The following is a 21,273-nucleotide window of genomic DNA, read 5'->3' as shown; positions in this document are numbered from 1 at the left end:
CGTGTGTGTTGTGGCCCCGTGTGTTTACTGCCGTGCGGAGCGGTGGCGCAGCGGTTAGCGCACTTCGCTACGAGATCGGCGACCCACCTGAGTTAGAACCCCCCCCCCCCTCCAGCTATGAGACAACATCAGTGCCGAATATCTGAACCGGTCCTGGACCTCTGCTCGACCTTAGATTAGTTCATGTGTTGGCTACACGGGGGAGCTTTCTGTTTGCTCGGAAGACAGTGGGGAGCGGTGGCGCAGTGGTTAGCGCACTTCGCCTACGAGATCGGCGACCCGCTTGCCCGGGGTTCCAGCGAAGTATCGAATGAGACGAGGGTTCTGTTTGGGTTCTGAGTCAGGAACTGGCATCAGATCAAGGGGAGTTCTATAATATTTGAGGACTGTTTAGCGCATTCACCTTCATGTGCGCTCGCTAACCTGCACGCTCAAAGACAATGCATTTAAAATTATCAGAGCATGTTTGTTTGCCATGTTCACCACAGTTCCGCGTGTGGTTAATGCAGACGCGAATCCTTGCAAAGGTTTCTATTTTGGTGTCTGAACATCTTAACACAACTCCGGGCTTATTGCCAGAAAGGGTAAACGCCTATTCTCATCTTGTCATGCTGCAACACTCGGTACCAACAGTCCGTGGTATTGTGGAGGCTCCAGGGGGGGGGGGGTGCGGAGGGGGGGGCCTGCCACAGTTTGGACGAACTTCCTGGGACTTCTACCAAAGGTGCAGTTGAGGAGGAAACCCAATAACGCGACGCCGCATATTTCTCGGGCACATTCATCTTTTGTGCGAGCGATTGTTTCAATAACGTCAGCGAAAAATTGCGTGCCTTTCACCCCTCCCCTCCCACCACCTCGACTCACCGCTGTGTAAAATAATCCTGAGTTAAAAAAAAATCGTACAAAGCAGGCAGGAACCGATCGCGCATTTAGAAGTGTGACGTCTTTCGCTCGATTAAAACTAAAAACCTCAGAAATGTGTCTGAACCACGGCGGCGTCACGCAATACCCCGGCGCCTGCATCATAGGCACCTGCGTCCGATCTGCCCACACACATACATACACAAAGGCAAGGATCACCCGTATAGCCTGTGACAGACTGTTGGGGCAAGTGCTGTTAGCGAGCACCTATGAAGGCCGGCACGGCACACGATGGGGTGGGTGGCCAGCACCACACCCGGCCGCCTTTGTCTCCCTAGTGGCAATTATTTTTTGACACACTGCACCAGGTACTCATTTGAGGCTGAGTTGACCGAGAGGACCGGTTCAGATAATCGTCACTGGTGTTGGCAATGAGCGAGAATCGAACCCGGTTTGCCGGGATCGTAGCGCGGCGCGCTAACCACTACACTACCGCTCCCCACACACCTCTTCACACACACTACCCTCTCCCCAGACACACTCCTCTGCCTCCAGATACATACATCTCTCCGCACACACACACCACCCTCTCTCCACAACAACAACCGCCAATCGCCACGAAGGTGCGGTGACGTCACCACAACGCTTGTGCCAGGCTACGTGCACGTTGAGGCCACGTGAAGTGTCGAACGCCCGCTGGCAGGAGGTCACGGGGCAGACCCAAATGCCACAGATCGACTGACTGAGATGAGTGGCTGATGCACCACCTGTGCCCCCTACTGTGCCATCTGGATGTGCTTTAACCACGCAGCGCTCCGCTCGTTGTTGTGAGCGTCGCTCCTCCCTGCTCCGTTGTTGTTTGAGGGCGATTGCCTCCAACTGCCCAGTAGCGTCTTTCACGAGCCTCCTCCACAGAGGCCGATCTTGACACCGCTGGAATCAGTCATCGGCAAGTCCACTCAGCTCCACATCCTCCTGTACCACATCACTCCATCTCTTCTCTAGCCCGTGCCGCGCCCGTTTAGCCCCTCGATCCGGCCAAACAAAAGCTGTTTAGGTATGCGGTGGCTGGGCATGCGGGCTACATGACCCAGCGAACGCAGCCTTGCCTGCCGGAGGAGCTCAACGATGGGACTGTGTCCAGATCTTTCAAGGATTTTGGAGCTCCTCACACACAATCCAGCCTGGTTAAACCCAGGATGGATCGTGGCCGAGAAGACCTGAAGCTTCGTGCGGAACGACAGACCAGGTATAGCTTCCACACAGCGTTACGCAACCGATGAAAAGATAATGCCGCTCGACTGATTCGGAGTGAGACCTCTGCTGTCAAACCGGAGCCGGTCATGAGCACACTGTCCTGGTATGGGAAACTCTCCACTCTCTCCAGAACTGCCCTATCACACACACACACCACCCTCTCTCCACAACACAGCCCTCTCGATACACACACACTCACACTCCTCCACACACACACACACACCCACCCTCTCTGCACCCCACACACACTCACACTGCTCCACCCCCCCCGCCCTCTCTGCACCCCACACACACACAGCTGTGTCGGGCTGCTGGCACGTACCCATGGACCTGCCCTGCCCTTACTCACATTGACCCCTGCCCTGCCTGCCTTAACGCACCTTGTCATACCTGCCCTAAGCATGACTTTTTTTTCTAAAGAGGAGGGGGCATACAGAATCTCGGGGTGGTGGTGTGGTGTGGGGAACAACACAGTGAGTGTTAAACTCTAAACAAATGTGAAACGCCAAACAAGGCGAGTGACGCCGAGATCCGCGCATTCTGCTCCGGCCACGCAACTTTGAGGGACGGCCGCGTCCTCCATCGCTTTAAACATCGCACCAACATTTTGTCAACTTCACTTGAATTTCCGAGCCTTCAGCAGTTGGGCGGGGTGGGAAGGGGGGGGGGGTCCTCTGCCCCCCCCCTCCCCCGATGTTAACTCACAAAGCCCTGCCCTTGCCCTCCTTACATGGCCTTGCCCTTACTCGATCTGACCTTGCCCCCATCCCACCCTGCCATGCCGTGCTCTGAAGCGACACCCATCCTCGTGAGCACCTCTCCTCCTGCCCCCCCCCCCTCCAGCTGTCCCTGCTACCTCTTCTTGGCACGCCTTGCCCTGCCCGGCCTCCGTGCACAAGTTCACACGCTCGCTGTGAACGCGTGGGGGGGGGGGAAGTCGCTTGGAGCTGTGAATTCCGTGCCATGTTGGGGGTCCCCGCAGGCAGTGTCGTAGCAAAGGGCAGGGTAGGGGCGGGGCTGGGCGGGGCTGGGCTGGGCGGGGCTGGGCGGGGTTGGGCTGGGCTGGGCGGGCCGGTCGTCTCGCCGAGGAAGGAGGGGGGGTCTTGTGGCTCACGTCTGTTTTTTTGGTGGGGTGGTGCCGACGCCGCAGGAGGGGGTGGAGGCTAGGGCAGGGGAAGAGGGGGTGGGGGCGATTATGGCATCAGACGAGGGGGGGGGACTGTACACGTGAATGCGTTGTCTTGAGTTGCGGATTACAGTCTTTTTTACGCAACTGACAAAACCCGCGGGGGTTTTAATGTCCTGGGAACGTGCAGCATTTCCCAAGACAGCGGCTCCCTGAACAAAACGATGATCCTGGGAAAATCAGGACAGGTGGCATTCATAACCTTCAATCTAAACCGGCAGTATTACATCTGACGCCGTGACGTCGAAGCGCCTCCTCCCCCCTTCCCCAACGTGCGGGGCCCGGGGCGGTCGCCCCATTTCGTCGTACCCGAGGAACGGCTCTAGCTGCTGGTGGTGGTGGTAGGGTTACCAACTCCGACTGAAGATATGACGGGAAATGTATTATTATGAACAATAAAATTTTCTTAAAATACCCAATTCTGGAATTCTCCGCTGATTTTCTTTTAATAGTCACCGGGAGATCGATGCCAATTCGGGTAGAGACTCCCGGCCAATCCGGGATGAGTTGGCAACCCGAGTTGGTGAGGCGACGAGGAGGGCACCGCGTGCCAAAGTGTGTGCGGCTACACGGCTGTGGCTGGCACGGCCACGAGCAGCAACAATAATCGTGCTATCATCTCTCGGAGCTCAGTGCACTGGCACGCACAAAGCCAGAGGCAGAGATCCCCCGTATAGCCTTTACAGACATCTTGGGGAAAGTGCTGCTAGCGAGCACCGATGCAGTCCAGAACAGCACAACGATGTTAACACACCGTACAAGGTACTCATTTACGGCTGAGTCGACTTAGGAGAGGCCCAGGACCGCGTCACTAGTGTTTACCGTGAGCGGGTATTGAATTCGGGTCGCCGGTTTCGTAGGACAGCGCGCACGCCGCACACAAAGACAAAACATCACCGGCATTGTATTCAACAGAAGACTTTTGGGGCAACAGACGAGTGGGGTAGCCAACACCACGCCTGGCCGCTTTTGTCTCCAACATTGCTGATGTTTGTTTACACACGGCAGCAGATACTCACTCAAGGCATTTAAGGCTGAGTCGACCTAGGGGAGACCCTACACCGGGACCGGCTCAAATTTTATCACATTTTTTTTTGGTCGTGAGCGGGAATTTCGGGTCAATAGTTTAACAGGGCAGCCGCGCTAACCACTACGCTACCGCTTCCCTTGAACGCTTAGTACACACATACTACACACATACACTCACTCATCCACACACATCCACTCACACAGCGAGCATAAACACGCTCCGCTTTTATGCGTCTGTATCAGATCATATGCAGGTGTTTGAGAGATTTGCCAGTGTGTGTTTTTTATTAAATATATTACTCAAAGACCTTTAATATTTTTGTATTATTATTTGGCAACAAAAAAAGCCAATTTGGTCTCTTTTTAGCAGACGTGATGTATACAGCAGTGACTAAACCACTCACACACCCCACATACTCACCCACCCACCCCACCCCACACACTCACCCACACACTCACCCATCCACTCACCTACCCACTCACCCACCCACCCCACACACTCACCCACCCACCCCACACACTCACCCACACACTCACCCATCCACTCCACACACTCACCCACACACTCACCCACCCACTCACCTACCCACCCCACACACTCACCCACCCACGCACTCACTCACCCAACCCACCCCACATACTCACCTAACCCACACACTCACCCACCCACCCAACCCACACACTCACCCAACCCACACACTCACCCAACCCACACACTCACCCCACCCACACACTGACCCCACCCACACTCACCCACCCACCCAACCCACACACCCACCCAACCCACACACTAACCCCACCCACACACTGACCCCACCCACACTCACCCACCCACCCAACCCACACACTCACCCACCCACCCAACCCACACACTCACCTCACCCAACCCACACACTCACCACACTCACTCACCCACCCTACACACTCACCCAACCCACACACTCACCCCACACACCCCACACACTCACCCACTCACCCACTCACCCCACACACCCCACACAAACCCCACCCACACACACCCCACCCACTCACTCACCCACCCCACCCACTCACTCACCCACCCCATACACACACCCCACCCACCCCACCCACCCCACACACTCATGCACCCCACTCCCCCCACCCCCACCCCACACTGGCACCCCACCCACCCCACAATGGCACCACACTGGCACCCCAACCACCCAACACTGGCACCCCACCCACCCCACACTGGCACCACACTGGCACCCCACCCACCCCACACTGGCACCACACCCACCCCACACTGGCACCACACACACCCCACACTGGGACCACACCCACCCCACACTGGCACCACACTGGCACCCCACACACCCCACACTGGCACCACACCCACCCCACACTGGCACCACACTGGCACCCCACACACCCCACACTGGCACCACACCCACCCCACACTGGCACCACACACCCCACACTGGCACCACACCCACCCCACACTGGCACCACACTGGCACCCCACACACCCCACACTGGCACCACACCCACCCTACACTGGCACCACACTGGCACCCCACACACCCCACACTGGCACCACACCCACCCCACACTGGCACCACACTGGCACCCCACACTGGCACCATACCCACCCCACAATGGCACCATACTGGCACCCCACACACCCCACACTGGCACCCCACCCACCCCACACTGGCACCCCACACACCCCACACTGGCACCACACACACCTCACACTGGCACCCCACACACCCCACACTGGCACCCCACACACCCCACACTGGCACCCCACCCACCCCACACTGGCACCCCACACACCCCACACTGGCACCACACCCACCCCACACTGGCACCCCACCCACCCCACACTGGCACCCCACCCACCCCACCCACCCCACACTGGCACCACACACTCCCCACACTGGCACCCTACACGCACCACACTGGCACCACACTGGCACCACACTGGCACCACACTGGCACCACACTGGCACCACACTGGCACCCCACCCACCCCACACTGGCACCCCACCCACCCCACACTGGCACCCCACCCACCCCACACTGGCACCACACTGCTGATTGAGAAGCCGCGAGTCCTGGGGAGGAGTGCAGGTGTCGGGTGGAACCTGTTCAGCCGGAACTTTTTTTCTTTCTCACCCCCCCCCCCCCATCTCGTGCCATCAGTCATTTCGAAATTATGCTTTATTGTGCTTATAAATTATATTATTATAATAATCAGCAGCAGCAGCAGCCAGCGTCAATACACTGCTGGATGAAAGCGTGCCCAAGCCGGTGCCTACCTCGATCGTTGCAATGTACAAGACAAAGGTCCCCCGTGTAGCCTTCACAGACGTTTGGGGCAAGTGCTGTTCGCGAGCACCTATGAAGGTACCTATGAAGGTACCTATGAATGTGCTCGCTAACACGGCACTGCAAACGGGGAGATGATGGGTGGCCAGCGCCACACCCGGCTGACTTAGTCTCCCCAGCGACGATGTTTACACCAGACACTTATTTGAGGCCGATGACCGGTTCAGGTAATCGTCACTGGTGTTGGCCGTGAGCGCGAATCGAACTCGGGTCGCCGGATTCGTAGCGCAGCGCGCTAACTGCTACACTACCGCTCCCCATAACACACACACACGCACACACTTGCGCGCACGTACACACCGCAGATAAGGTTAACATTAGACGTGGCCTGGAATATTTTTGTTTAAAAAATTTCCCCAGTAAAAATAGTCTCCTAAGGTGTCCGCGACACGCCAGGAATGGGTGCCACGAAGGATTAGGGACATCCTTCCTCTGGCTCTCAGTGGGGGGGTGGTGGAGGGTGGTCTCGCTGTGATGACCGTGATTGCTAGGAGACAGGGGGGGACAGGGGGAGCTCTCTGAGCGCTAGGAGACAGGGGGCAGGGGGGGGGGGCTCTCTGAGCGCTAGGAGACAGGGGGGGGGGCTCTCTGCGCGCACGTCTCGGCCAAGCAGAAATGGCTCAAATATCTTGCCGCCGTGGGACTCTGCGGGTTCACGATACACCCTCCTCCTCTTTTATAGCGTAGCTTGGCTTTGCTGATGATGCCTTTATATATATATTTTTTAAAGTTTTTCTGGCTGGCTGGTTGCCCGTCTGGAAGTTGGGATGGACGGGATGCGAGCTGAACAAAAATAAAAGAAGCGGTGTGAGAAGTTGTAGCAGTATTCTCATCGCTAACATATTTTGTTTTAATTGAGATTATGTTGCTGCTATATATTTCCACATGATAAGCCGCTTCGTTGAGCTGTAATTTGTGGCCATGTCGCTTCTGAAAAATAAACGAATAGCTTGGTGGGCTTTACCTGTAAGACAAGAAATAGTTTGGTTTTAATTGTATATTTTTTTCAAGTTATTTGTTTACATTCCTATACTTTGCGCTCCTATCGTGTTTTTGTATCGTTTGTTGTTGTAAATGTTCTTACCCCGTGCCCCTTTGATAAAGAGGTTGGTTGCTCATCGGAATCCTCCAGTCTGAACAAATATTATGATTCTGACCATCATCATCACAATCCACTGTATATCTTCTTGGTTCTTTCGGTAAAGTCACGTAGAAGGGAAGTAATAAAATAATAAAAATAAAACATAATAAAATAATTCTCACGACGTTTCAGACTCTGTCTACTTGACGGACCTGTTCTCCACCTGAGGACGGCTGCCTGCGTTGTGGCCGAAACGTCGTTATAATTATTTTATTATGTTTTATTTTTATTATTTTATTACTTCCCTTCTACGTGACTTTACCGAAAGAACCAAGAAGATGAATCCCTGCAGTCACCAAAGCTCTAAATCGAAATCAACTGTATAGTTGTAATCGTGATCATCGTGATCATCATACAATCTCAATTCAGCATGGACCAGTGAACCACTGCAGCTTTGCTCTCGTTCAACGGAGGAAAAGCAAAACACTTCACGGCCTCTCTCCTGCAGCCCTCTCGTGGCTAGCAGACCTCGACGTTACCATTCACTTCCTGAACATGTTGTCATACGTAGGAATAGAAGAGAATTCAGCATCATCTCATTCCAATCATTATCAATATCATCATCATCATCCCCTCTCAAACCATCATTGTCCATCTGAATCGCTCATCAATATAATCATCGTTAACCCTTCTCAAACCATCATCATCGCCATCATCCTCAACGATACTTCATCATCATTATACTGCATCACCTGGCTCTTCTTTGCCTTCACGGGCATTTCATTCTTACCATAATATTATTATTCATGCAAAGCGATCCATTGCACACGTGTATTGTATATCGACGCGTGTGTGTGGGAGTGTTTGTGTAGGTGTGTGTGAATGCGGGTACCTTGTGTGCGCAGGTGTTTGTGTTGGTGGGAAGCGGTAATGTAGTGGTTCGTGCAACTGCGCTACAAACCCGGTGACCCGAGTTCAATAGCCGGTGACCCGAGTTCAATTCCTGCTCACCACCAATAACAGTCGCGAATAGTCGAACCGCTCCTGGGCTTTACCGAAAGAACCAAGAATATGAATCCCTGCTGTCAGGGATCAGCTACTGGGGAGACAAAGGCGGCCGGGCGTGGTGTTGACCACCCACCTCGTGTGCCGTGCTGGCCTTCATAGGTGCTCGCCAACAGCACTTGCCCAACAATCTGTTAAAGGCTATACGGGGGATCTTTGTGTAATAGTCCATGGGGGGGGGGGGGGGTAGCAGTAGCATGGTGGTGAGCACACTGCCCTATAAAACCGTCCACTTCGATTCGATTCCGGCACCACGGCTCGCAAAGCATCGGCGCTATAGCCATGGTCCGCCTGTTTAAGTCTCTTAAAATCTATACAGGGGATCATTGTCCTTTCATCTTTATGTGTATATGTATATATATATGCACGCGTGAGTGCACAGTAACGCTATACAGGTATGCGCGTGCGTGCTTGTGCGCGTGCGTCACTCCTCGCCTCGCGCGCGCGCTCTCGGCCCCAACTCGTCCCGGATTCCAAAGCCGCCACGTGGCAACTCGCAAATCGACGTCCCATTACTCAGCCACTCTCACCAACAATACCCCCCCCACCACCCCCCCACCATTCTTGTAATTTGCGGCCACCATAATTAAAATTATTATTATCAGCCAGGGTCGATCCACTGCTGGATGAAGGCCTTCCTCGAGCCGATCTGCGTGCACCTCTCACGGTACCGCAATGTAATTGTAATCCACCGTGAAACTGCACATGAATTTATTTCATCGCTCCGTCTCCGTGATTATTCGCTGCCTCTTCTAGGACGTGTTCCATTCCTGGGCTGTCACTCGGTTATTAGTCTTGACCGTTGGCAATGGCCCCCTTCTAATTGAGACTCAGTGAGGCTGTGCTGGGTAAATAAAGAACATTATTATTTCGATTTAAAGCTTTCGTGACTGCAGGGATTCATATTCTTGGTTCTTTCGGTAAAGTCACGTGGAAGGGTAATAATAAAATAAAATAAATACATTTTACATTCTTATTATATGACAGTATTACATTGCCAGCACTGAGTTTGCTGCTTGTACACATGCTACTGGGAAATATTGCTTCGCAAGGCCTATTGGCTGATGGACATTTTTGGTGATTAAACAGAACCCTGGTGGAATAATTGTATAATGTATGAACAACTTTCCACCAAGCCAGCACACGATGCATTCAATTCATTTAGCATTTGTAAGGTTTACTATTGTTAACAGCATTGGGAGAATCATGCCTACCCAGTCCATAAGGCTACCTTGTTCATATTAACGCCAGTCCATCATTATTATCATTATTATTGCAATGATTACATTATCTCGCTGCATAATTAATGAAAATTAATAATTACTGGTTCACCTAGGAAAGCCATACTGATTCCGAAGACGTTTTTTCAGGAAAATCCTGCACCTGAGATGGATGTTTGTCCAACACCAACACCAATAGCATCGCAAATGCCATTATCTTTGGGAGGAATCCGGAGAACAGGGAAAAAACCATGCAGAACAAACGGAGAAACGCATAGCAGACGTCACACAGAACGGCGCCCGAGTCAGGATTCGAACCCAGGCGACAGAGTGATGTGAGTGCGACACGACTGTTAACAATGCAATGCGACCACCCCACGGGCCGTCCAAGGCGCACGTGTACATTAATAATGTCTGTAACGCTTTACAACAATTACACGCCTGACTACAGCCGCGTGCCCCAAAGCGTTTCCACTGACCCCTTTAAGAGCCCAGAAAGGGGGGGGGGGGAAGAACAGTTTGTGTATAAATAATAATGAGACGGATTGAGTGAAACACGTGAGAAAAAAAACATGCTGCCTTTGTCTCACCGGGACAGAACTACTGTGATGTCACAGTGGGTGGTTATGTGCCGTGCGTCCCGCATACAAGTTTAATGCCCTCGCAAAATGTTTCCAACCAACCAGCCAAACAAGGGTGCAATAAAAAAAACACACTGCCTGCATCTATCCACGTGTTGTTGTTGTTGTCGTCAGTCTGTAATGTTCAACTAAATCAGCGGTTCTTAACCTTAACAGCAGCCTTGCACCCCTTTGGTTCTCAATCATTAAAACGTGAATAATTTTAATAGATACATAGGTTTTATGAAACGAAGTAAACTTAGGCGCCCGTGCTGAATTTGTGTTTCGAAGATTTACCATCTAAATCAAATCTGGCCATGCCTCGCACCCCCAGAAAGGGCATCTCGCACCCAAAGGTTAAGAGCCACCGAACTAAATGGTCGCGATGGGTCAAGAATAACAACAGAGCCGCGGCCAAAGAAGAGAAACACGGAGATGGAGCGATGAAATCAGCGGTGTGTGCGTGCAGGCCCGAGGTGGATTATTATTTCATCGAAGGTGGCAGCGAGCGGCTTGACAAGGCCGTCGTCGAGCAGTGGATTGATCATGGCCGACGACGACGACGATGATGATTTCGATTTAAAGCTTTCGTGACTGCAGGGATTCATCTTCTTGGTTCTTTCGGTAAAGTCACGTAGAAAGGAAATAATAAAATAATAAAAATAAAACATAATAAAATACAATTCTCACGACGTTTCGGCCACAACGCAAGCAGCCGTCCTCAGGTGAAGAACATGTCTCTCGGAAAGACAGCGTCTGAATGCATAGTATAGTGTATAGTGAATGTGTATAGTGTATAGTGAATGTGTATAGTGAATGTGTATATTGTGAAAGCCATTCAGACGCTGTCTTTCCGACAGACCTGTTATTCACCTGAGGACGGCTGCTTGCGTTGTTGCCGAAACGTCGTGAGAATTATTTTTATTATGTTTTCTTTGTATTATTTTATTATTTCCCTTCTACGTGACTTTACCGAAAGAACCAAGAAGATGATGATGATGTTGAACTTTGTGCTGTTTGGCCAAGGTCTCTCCCGTTGTCTTAGCTCCGCCTCCTCCTGTGCCCAGCTGCTCATGTCCACGAGTGGCCTGTGCATTATTTAGTTTCATCTCCCAAAACCGCCGTCTCTTCGGCCCTCCTCCTCCTCCGCTGCTGCTTTTCCCTTCTCTCGGTCTCACCTCCACTGAGTCCACTGTTGCCTCCCAATCCTCTCATCCATTGTTTCGTGTGTAAGCATAAAGATCCCCCGTATAGCCTTAACAGACTGTAGGGGCAAGTGCTGTAAGCGAGCACCTATGAAGGCCAGAACGGCACACGAGAGGGTGGGTGGCCAGCACCACGCCCGGCCGCCTTTGTCTCCCTAGTGGCGATGTTTTTTACGCACCACACCAGGTACTCATTTGAGGCTGAGTCGACCTAGGGGAGGCCCAGAACCGGTTCAGATAATCGTCACTGGTATTGTCCGTGAGCGGGAATCGAAGGGTCGTAGCGCAGCGCGCTAACCCCCCCCACACACACACAAATACACACAAAGACAAAGCTCCCCGTATAACCTGCACAGGGCTGTAGAGGCAAGTTCTGTTAGCGAGCACCTATTAAGGCCGGAACTGCACACGAAGAGGCCAGCACCATGCCCGGCCGCCTTCGTCTCCCCAGTGCTGTAGTTTACACTTCAACTAAGACGCACACACACACGTGCGCGCACAACCCCACTCACGCACTCACGCAGGCATGAACCATTGTTTACAAGGCACAGCGGAGAGGGCTTAAACGATTGCACTCGAACGTCACTCGTGCATATGGCCCTCCAGAGCGCTTCGCAAGAGGGCACATTAATCCATCATGCAACGTATAATAAATAGGCCGCACTGTGCGGCCGTGGTAATCCGTGAGCGGGGAAAAATAAATAGGTCAACCTCGCAGGACCATCTCCACCAGGATTGTGTGTTTTTTTACATTTGTAAGGTGTGGATTTACACGCTGCTGAACTGCCCTCGACATTAGAAGCACATAATCAGTTTTTTTTTCATCCAGCAGAGCCGTAGGACTCGTTTTCAGAAGGGTCCTGCTGCTAAATTATGTTTTTTATTTTAAGTTGTTTTCGGCCAATTAACGACGAGTTGTTTATGACACGTGCGGGAGGAAACCGGAGCACATGGAGAAAACCCACGCGGCGCGCGAGGGAGCAACACTCTATCCCCGTACAGGTGGCAACAGGTGGCAATTAGTCCACTTGCTGTACTGCCTTCTCCTGGCGAGCCAGGGTATAGCACCTCTACGCCCACGGAAAGGGAGTTTCACAATATTTGTACGATCCACCAACAATCACCACCTCCACACCGCTGGATGATTATAGGCCACATGCACAGCCACCACTGATCGGCAATACTCCTCTATAGGCAGAGGATGAAGGACGTTCTCGGAAGTAAACAGGAACAGGGAGAGAGTCGACAGCACGGCCGACTAAGGGGAAGGGAGTTACAGACGGTTGCGGGAGGAAATATGTTTTCGGCCAATTAACGATGATTTGTTTATGACACGTGCGGGAGGAAACCGGAGCACATGGAGAAAACCCGCACGTGCGAGGGGGCAACACTCGATCCCCGTGCGGGTGGCAAAAGGTGTCGATTAGTCCGCTTGCTGTGCCGCCTTCTCCTGGCGAGCCAGGGGTACGGCACCTCCTCGACGTCTCGCGGGAGGTGCCGAGTTTCACCGCGTGAGTGTGCGGCGATCCAACAACCCTCGCTGCTGGCTCCACGGTGCTTGGGCGACATGCCACGTGCGTAGCCACCACCGCCCGGCTAACGTAGCCCCGCCAGGCCACGTGACGGCCAGTGTGGTACGTGGTGGGTGCCAATGCGGCAGAGTATCCAGGCTCAACCCCGCTGAGCTTGCCAGTTTCTGACGAGTTGAGGCGCACTGCGGGTGATTTGATCCCCCCCAAAAAAATAACGCGCCCTTTATTTAAACGTCACAAAGTGTTCCCTAGCTCTCGCAGGCGATGTTGACCACCAGTTGTTGTGGAAATTCCGCATTCATAAGTCGGGGACCAGTCCGTCCATAAGCCACTGTTGACTGCCCGCGAAGTGTTTATCGTTTAATATTTGGCAGAAAGATTCAAAGCTCACAAAGAATTGCACTTTCTTTATATCCAGAGCGTATGAATATGCAAAATCCTTAACTGCGTTTGAAGACTTATTTTAAAGGTGAGTCTTGCTTTGGCAGAATAATTTTTGGCCAATTTCTCGATGAAAACTTTGAGAGGAAACCGTAATGCATGGAGAGAGCTCATCAGAGGGGGATAATCCCCGACGGGAGCCTGCGGCGCCCTCCGATGGAGGAAGATTGAAACCACACAACTCGGGCAGGATAGCTGTGAATGACAAGAGGAGAGAGAGATTCTAGATTTGAAGCTGTCGTGACTGCAAGGATTCATACTCTTAGGTTTTTTCGGTAAAGCCACGTAAGTGAAAAATAAAATTAAAATTAATAAAAGTAAAATTTTATTTTTTACCTACGTGACTTTACCGAAAACACCTAAGAGAGAGAGAGAGAGATGGCGACCCAAGAGAAAAAGAGCGATTGAATCACCACCTCGTGTGCCAGGCGGATTGCTAAATCGATTTGTGTGAGTTAGCGACCGCTTGGGGAGACCTTCATCCAGCAGTGGATCAATCCTGGGCTGATAATGATGATCGATGTTTGGAATAACTGTGCGCACGTGGTGGTCGTGCACTGATATAACGACTACACATGCAGACATTTGTAGGGCACTGTTAAAGTCTTTAATGCGGAAATATTTCAGATGTATTTTCATTTGAAAATTAGAACACGAAAGTTGTTGCGACATGATCCGTCCGAGAGGGTTGACGCCTGCACGGCAGTAAACGAAGCACAAATTGAGGCTCGCTTATTCTCCCTCCTCTGCTACCCTCATTGTCTGGAATGTCCCTCCCCCACCCCAGCAGTCCGTGCTGTCGACTCCCTGCTCCTGTTCAAGTCCAGCCTCAACGTCATCCTTGACATTCTTCTGCGAATGAACGGCTGTCCTACCAACCGACCAACGCTTTCTCACCGTTTCTGCACAGCGATGCGTTGTTTTGCGCACTTACGTAGAACCCCCCCCCCCCCCCCCACACACACAGATTTCGCTCTGTATGAGCTTGAACAGTTATACCGCAACACACGTAGTGAAAATTATATTCGCACACAACCAGTGGCTATCGGTGTTAATGTCACATTGCATGGGAGGTAACCTACTCGGTTGACTGCTGATGAGGGTCGTACGTTGCAAAGTGTTTAACACGCACTCGGGGCCGGGTTCATGTTCTTGTCAGCCCGAGGCATTTCTGTTTCGTAGGCCTTCAGTGACAAGTCTCTACAGTTGGTACTGCTGATGCTGCTGCTGCCCCGTGTTGCTACCGCCGCTGTCACACGCTAAAGTTGATTTTAAAAAACTCTCCGATTAAATATAGGACAACGATTGTCTTTCATTGTACTACTGTCTACTGAGAATGAGATTGTGCGAAAAACACCATTGGAAGCTGTTATTGAAAATTTTGCAATTAGAAAAAAAATCTCTAAATTCATCTCCGGTTGTTAATTTCTCAACTTATGAAAAAAAAACCAATTGACACGACTCTGCCTCTTTGTATACACACTGTGCCTATCCTGGCTATATAAATATATTTATCAATAACATATCTTGGGTTACATTTTTGAACATACACACAAACAAAACAAAACATGGTCAACATCTTTTTCGTGGGTCCTTCAGTTTCCGTAGTCCCTAGGCACAGTAGGCACTGTGCCTTGCACGCACGAACGCAACAGAGAACTCGAGGCTGAACCTGCCCTGTTTCGTGAAACCGCGCAACCTCCGAGTCCTCAAGTGTAGTGACTTAAAGGTCTCAGGCCATTCGCCAATGCCCACAATAGAAACGTGGCTATATTTCAGCTTTAATACTGGTAGGACCCTCCTGGTTCCACCAGCCCACAGGGGATTATTGTGTCCGTCCGTCTGTCGTGCATCCAAAAATGGGAGGGGTGGGGCTGGGTGGAGAGGGAGGGGCTGGGTGGGGAGGGGAGGGTGGGCAGGGGCTGGGTGGAGAGGGTGGGGAGGGGCTGGGTGGGGAGGGTGGGTGGGGGGTGGGAGGGGTGGGGCTGGGTGGGGAGGGGCTGGTCACCCCGTGGTGCCCTTATAAAACGCAATGTTTAACCTACTCACGCCAGCTTTTGCCCGCCCTCACAGTCGGCCATATTTGCGGAATACACCACGCCGCCGTTGACCCTGGCCATTGACCGAGCAACCCAACGTTCCTACCAGCTCCCTCCGCAGGAATGTGTTTGCCATGGGAAGATTACTCCTTGCGTGCAATATATGAGTGTGGATAAAGATGCCAACTTGGAAATGACCTAAAGGGGGTCGTTGTGAGGTCTTCTTTCCAGGGCCGTTTTCTCTGACACAGGGTGATGCACTGATGCACCCTTACCTGCAGAGTTACAACTCTAAATGTCTTTTGTCTCATTAAGTGATTCCGATAGCACAACTGGAATATAATTTTGGAGGGGGTGGTGAACGTAAAAAAAAAAATCACACGACAGAAAACCAACTTTTAAAAAATGACGTGGGTTTTTTTTTCAATGGGAATGCCAAAGTCAAGATCGCACAAATTCACAACTCATGACCATGATCAGCAGCACAGTGGAAACAAATTAATTATGTATCTGTAAGGATTTGCATTTACAGGGCGCTTGTTGAAATGTCTCCGCAAATCGAAGCAACTTACTTTCAATGTGTTTCGTTCGTTGTCCTTCCCCCCACACCTCCGATTAGCACGGTTGGCTACGTACGGTGCGAAAGAAGTTTCAACATATATACACATACATCTCATCTCAACCATTCCAATGCCCTGCTGCAGTTTAGCCAAGGGGAAACCGAGTGGCAGCTGTCCCTGTGCAGCTAAACGGGGAAGGTTGAATCGGCCTGTAAGTGGGCATTCATTGGTTAGGGGTGGTCTTGCTACGTGTTTTTTTTTCCCAATTATAAATCTGCAAGTAATTGATCAAATTTGGACCGTGATGCCGGCAAACAGGGCCAGTTTTCTTTCGCCCTTCAAAAAAAAACACAAATCGTGGTAGATCAGTCCGTGGCCGGGGTTGGCTTGCCGGCCCGGCGCCGACTTGAAGCGCGTGCCCTCAGGGTTTGTAGAGACACCAGATGAGCGTTTGTCCGACGCCACACATGGAGACGACTTCGTACCCGCGCGACGCGAGCTTGTCCAGAACGACGCGTGGCATCGTCTGCACGCGGTACTCAGAACTGTGACACAGCACACCACGATACACCATACCACACCACACCACACCACAAAACGCCACACCACATCACATCACGATACACCACGCCACACCATCCCACACCAAATCAAGCCACAACACATCATGCTAAGGCCACACCACGCCACATTACGTCAGTTACAGGAGACCACGTCACACTGTAATATGACATACCAGGACACGTCAGACAACAACAACAACAATAATAACGCCCCTTAGCTCTCAGATGTATTTTCGGATTGTACCAGGTGTGATTCGGCATGACGTCCGAATTTGCTCTCCACATGCTAGGAGCTTCTTCTCCTCCTCTGTCGATGCACTCGCCACTCCCTTGGCTGCCATCCCTGTCATTATAACCCGACCACCAGCCACCAAACCTTTTCCAGCGATGTGTGCCCTGGCCAAAGCCCGCTTACTTCTCTGCACAGTTTTAGCGATGTTGAGAAAAGTAGATGGGCTTGTGTGCCATACGAGCCATAGCAGGTTAGGGTTAGCACTCCAAGCTTGCATTTAGTGTTGAAAAATCGACAGGAATTTATGTACTTTTGCGATTTGTAGCTATATACTTGATACATTATTATTTATTAATTTGGTTTAGTGACTTGCTTACCCTTTCCCTACTTTGCACTCCTATGGATTTTTGTATTGTTTGTTTTTGTAACTCGCTGACCTGCCCCTCCTGGACATTTGTGACAAAGAGCTTCATTAGCTCAACGAATTCCTGCAGGATAAAGGAAGATTCTGGATTCTGAAGAGGCTAAGCCAGGGACTGCTGTCTTTGTTTATTTGCGTGCGTGTGCGGTGACTCACAAGTTGTTTCCCAGCTCCGTGACCTTCTGGGCTCCCAGGAATGCCATGAGTTCAGGATCCGAGAGTTCATCGCCAACCGTCGTTGGCCCCGATTCCTGCGCGGAATAATCCGGGGTAATGCCAGTGATCACACAAAACAAACAGCCCAAGCCGTACAGTGGTCATCACAGGGGAATGACTGCCGTGATGTAAAACGTTAGCACACCAGACCACTGCCAAGCTTGGCAGTGTCTCATTCTTCACCTGCCAAGCTTGGCAGTGTCTCATTCTTCACCTGAAGACGGCTGCTTGCGTTGTAGCCGAAACGTCGTGAGAATTATTTTTATTATGTTTTATTATTTTATTATTTTATTACTTCCCTTCTACGTGACTTTACCGAAAGAACCAAGAAGATGAATCCCTGCAGTCACGAAAGCTTTAAATCGAAATTTACACCAGACCATCTGCCTGCAAAACACAAGATAATTGCATGATTCCGTCTCTCGATGCTCTCGGGCATGGCCGTAGTTGTTTCTTTGCTTCATTTATTATTTCTAATTGTGTCACAGACGTACTTAATTGTATTCCCGCAACCCCCGGATAGCACGGTTGGTTACGTACGGTGTGAAAGAAGTTCAACATATGTACGCACAAATTTGTACTTATTTTGCTTTTGTTAGTTCAATGACCCAGGTCCCTCTTACAAATGAGACTCATCCTCAAGAAGGGCTCACAAATGTTGCCACCCACATCTATCCCCTCTATTTAAGGCACGAAACAGGAGGATTTCTCCACAAATCTGGCTGTCGCCTGATGAAGCTGGTAGAAATTACTGGCAAAACGTCGTACTAAGATTGTAAATGTTGTGGCTTTGCTCTCAAACACACAACCGGTGTGCTGTACTAGTGACGAATTAGCCACGTTCTATTTACATGGCAAACCTTACTAGTTGGCTGTGTCGGGTGGTGGCGGGTTTAACGATACATTTACACATTTACGCGATCAGACCCAAAAAAAACTGCATTATGAAACTTGACCTTCTTTGCACATTTTTTAAGACATTGTTCCATTCTATTTGTCAGCGTCCATGTTCATGATCCGCATGTCAAAGTGTAATGTTGGTTCCCACATGGCCGGTTCGATCTCCCTGCACGGCAGGAGGAACAACGGTCACGTTTCTGAAACCCCCCACCCCCCTCGCCTCTGTCCACCCAGCAGTATAAATGAGCGCACCCACAGTTAGTCGTTCGGTAGGCAGTGGAAGAGTAGGCCAACTACTCTCTGTAGATCGTCTCTAAAGTTCCCCCAATTGCGGAGGCCCTTCTGCCAAAAGTACACTTGCAGGGCTGCGCTTTCACCTTTGTAACAGGTCATATAACAACCTGATGGTTATCATGTAATCATCATCACTATCATTGTCGTGATCAATCGTGAGCCATGTTCTATCCACTGCGGGATGCAGGTTTCCCCGTGCCATTACCAATCCGTAGAATAATCCCACGTAGCTGTTGGCGAGCACCTCTTGAGGCGCACGCCGCAATGGAGGGGTTGGCGTGCTTAGCACCTCGCCCGGCCGCCTTTGTATTTCCAAAGTGCCGATGTTTAGTCGATGCACAAACGCTGTCATTTAAGACTGAGCGCTGAACTATGTGCAAAGCGCAGGGCCGATTTAGATACTCATATTACAGATGCCACGTAATTGCCACTTGGGGGCCGTTCATAAATGACGTCACGCACCTGGGGGGGGGGGGTCAGACATTTGTGACGATGTGTGACGAGGGGGGGGGTGGTTGAGAAATGTGACGTCACATAAAAATGCGCAACTTTAAATAAACATAGACAACACGTTCTACTTAATTAAATAGACTTTTTAATAAATGTTTTCTCCTACAACATCAGAGTGCAACGCCACATTAAATACGCACTACAATGACAATAGTTTAAAGCGATTTGAAGCATGTTTTATTTTTTTTTGGGGGGGGGCAGAGCTTTGTGACGTCATATTTGAGGGGGGGGGTCTGACTTCTTGTGACGCCGTGTGACGAGGGGGAGGGGGTCAAAAATCGTCCAAAATCGCGCGTGACGTCATTTATGGACGCCCCCTTGATGCAAACCTCCGATTGGCACTGTTGGCCACGGTACGGTGCGAAAAAAGTTCAACATACACACGCGACTGGGGGGAATCGAACCCAGGGCGTGGGGCCGTGATGCGGGGTGGTGCAAAGCGTGGTCCCAAGCAGACTCCGAAAAAAAGTAAACCCGTAAAAACAAAGTTTTTCACTATATATGCGTGGCACCGGGGCGGCTAGAGTCCTCTCGTCTTCTGGCTTGAGATGGCTGCCACCTATGGGTCAGATGATTGTCTGGCAGAATTAAACAATTGGTAATAAAATATTTTTTAAAAATTCCCTAAACAGTGTAAAATTTTGGAACATTTTTTTCACGAAAATGCATTGTCACGCACAACGAGTCTGTGTGGAAAATGTCAGCTCGATTGTATCACAGGAAGTGGGTTAAAAAACGACCGAAAGATTTGCACGGTCCTAAGCAAGCAAGCGAACTTAATATAAAGGATTTAAAAACACTCCCTGTGCCATATGTATTATAGGCACACCGACTAAAACAAAAGGGCATCGTTTAAAGAGTGCAACGCTGTTAACATGCTCCTCTTAACAGAGCCATCGATCTCGCGCGAATCGATAGCCCGTTTAGTCCAAATAGGCTTAACTCATCGGCATAGAAGCGTGGTATATCCATACATGAATGACCTTTTTAATATACACACACACGCGCGCGCGGTACAGTACTGTTTTCGAGCTCGCATTACAGTACTTACCAGCCTTATCTGTGTGCTTATCAAGATGTACGGCATGCTCCGTGTCGACTTCTCCCGAAGGCTTTGGGAGAATACAAATACCGTTCGAATGATTGCCCCGCGAAGGCAAGCGAGGTCACCCTGGGATGGGTTCACACGCGGAGACAACGTGAATTGTGTTACGAACACTGTTTGCGAAATGTCTCAAAAGAAGAAGGCAGTAAGAGCCTCGCCCCACGAGGTTTTGCTGCGTGGCTGACGATGTCGCGTGCCCCGGGCAGTGTGTGTGGGGGGGATGGTGGTTGTTTGGTGGTGGTGATGTTGTTGAAGTTGTTGGTTGGTGGTGGTGGTAGTGGTGTAATACCCCAACTATTGCATCACGTTTCGCTAGGACTTTAGCACGGAATAAGGGGGTGGTGGGATCGCAGTTGAATGGACGCCAATCTCCAACGAGGCACAACGCCGCACCGCAACAGGCGTTGGGTAACAAAGGGGGTCGGGGGTGCAACAGTGGCACCACCGGTCGCCCGTGTCGCCTTCAACAGATCGATTGGGGCCACGTGGCTGGCAGCGAGAGCGCCTGTGACCCACCACCACCAACCAACCAACCATGCCCGGTCGCATTTCTCTCCCCCAGTGCTGATGGGGGTTTACGC

At 51.1% G+C, this 21,273-nt stretch overlaps 1 protein-coding gene across 1 annotated transcript; it reads right to left on the bottom strand.

Moving 5' to 3' along the window:
• Positions 1 to 14,455: 14,455 nt before the first annotated feature.
• Positions 14,456 to 20,941, bottom strand: GCHFR (GTP cyclohydrolase I feedback regulator). Its single transcript, XM_061549901.1, has 3 exons — positions 20,639 to 20,941; positions 17,824 to 17,918; positions 14,456 to 16,996 (listed from the first exon to the last, which is right to left on the bottom strand). Exons 1-3 carry the CDS (start codon positions 20,672 to 20,674, stop codon positions 16,873 to 16,875), a joined length of 255 nt encoding a protein of 84 aa, XP_061405885.1. The 5' UTR covers positions 20,675 to 20,941; the 3' UTR covers positions 14,456 to 16,872.
• Positions 20,942 to 21,273: the final 332 nt, after the last annotated feature.

The sequence above is a fragment of the Lethenteron reissneri genome, chromosome 11 (assembly GCF_015708825.2).
Source record: "Lethenteron reissneri isolate LAM-NWPU_2019-01 chromosome 11, ASM1570882v1, whole genome shotgun sequence".
NCBI classification, from domain to species: domain Eukaryota; kingdom Metazoa; phylum Chordata; class Hyperoartia; order Petromyzontiformes; family Petromyzontidae; genus Lethenteron; species Lethenteron reissneri.
This window is presented reverse-complemented; position numbering and strand designations above follow the sequence as displayed.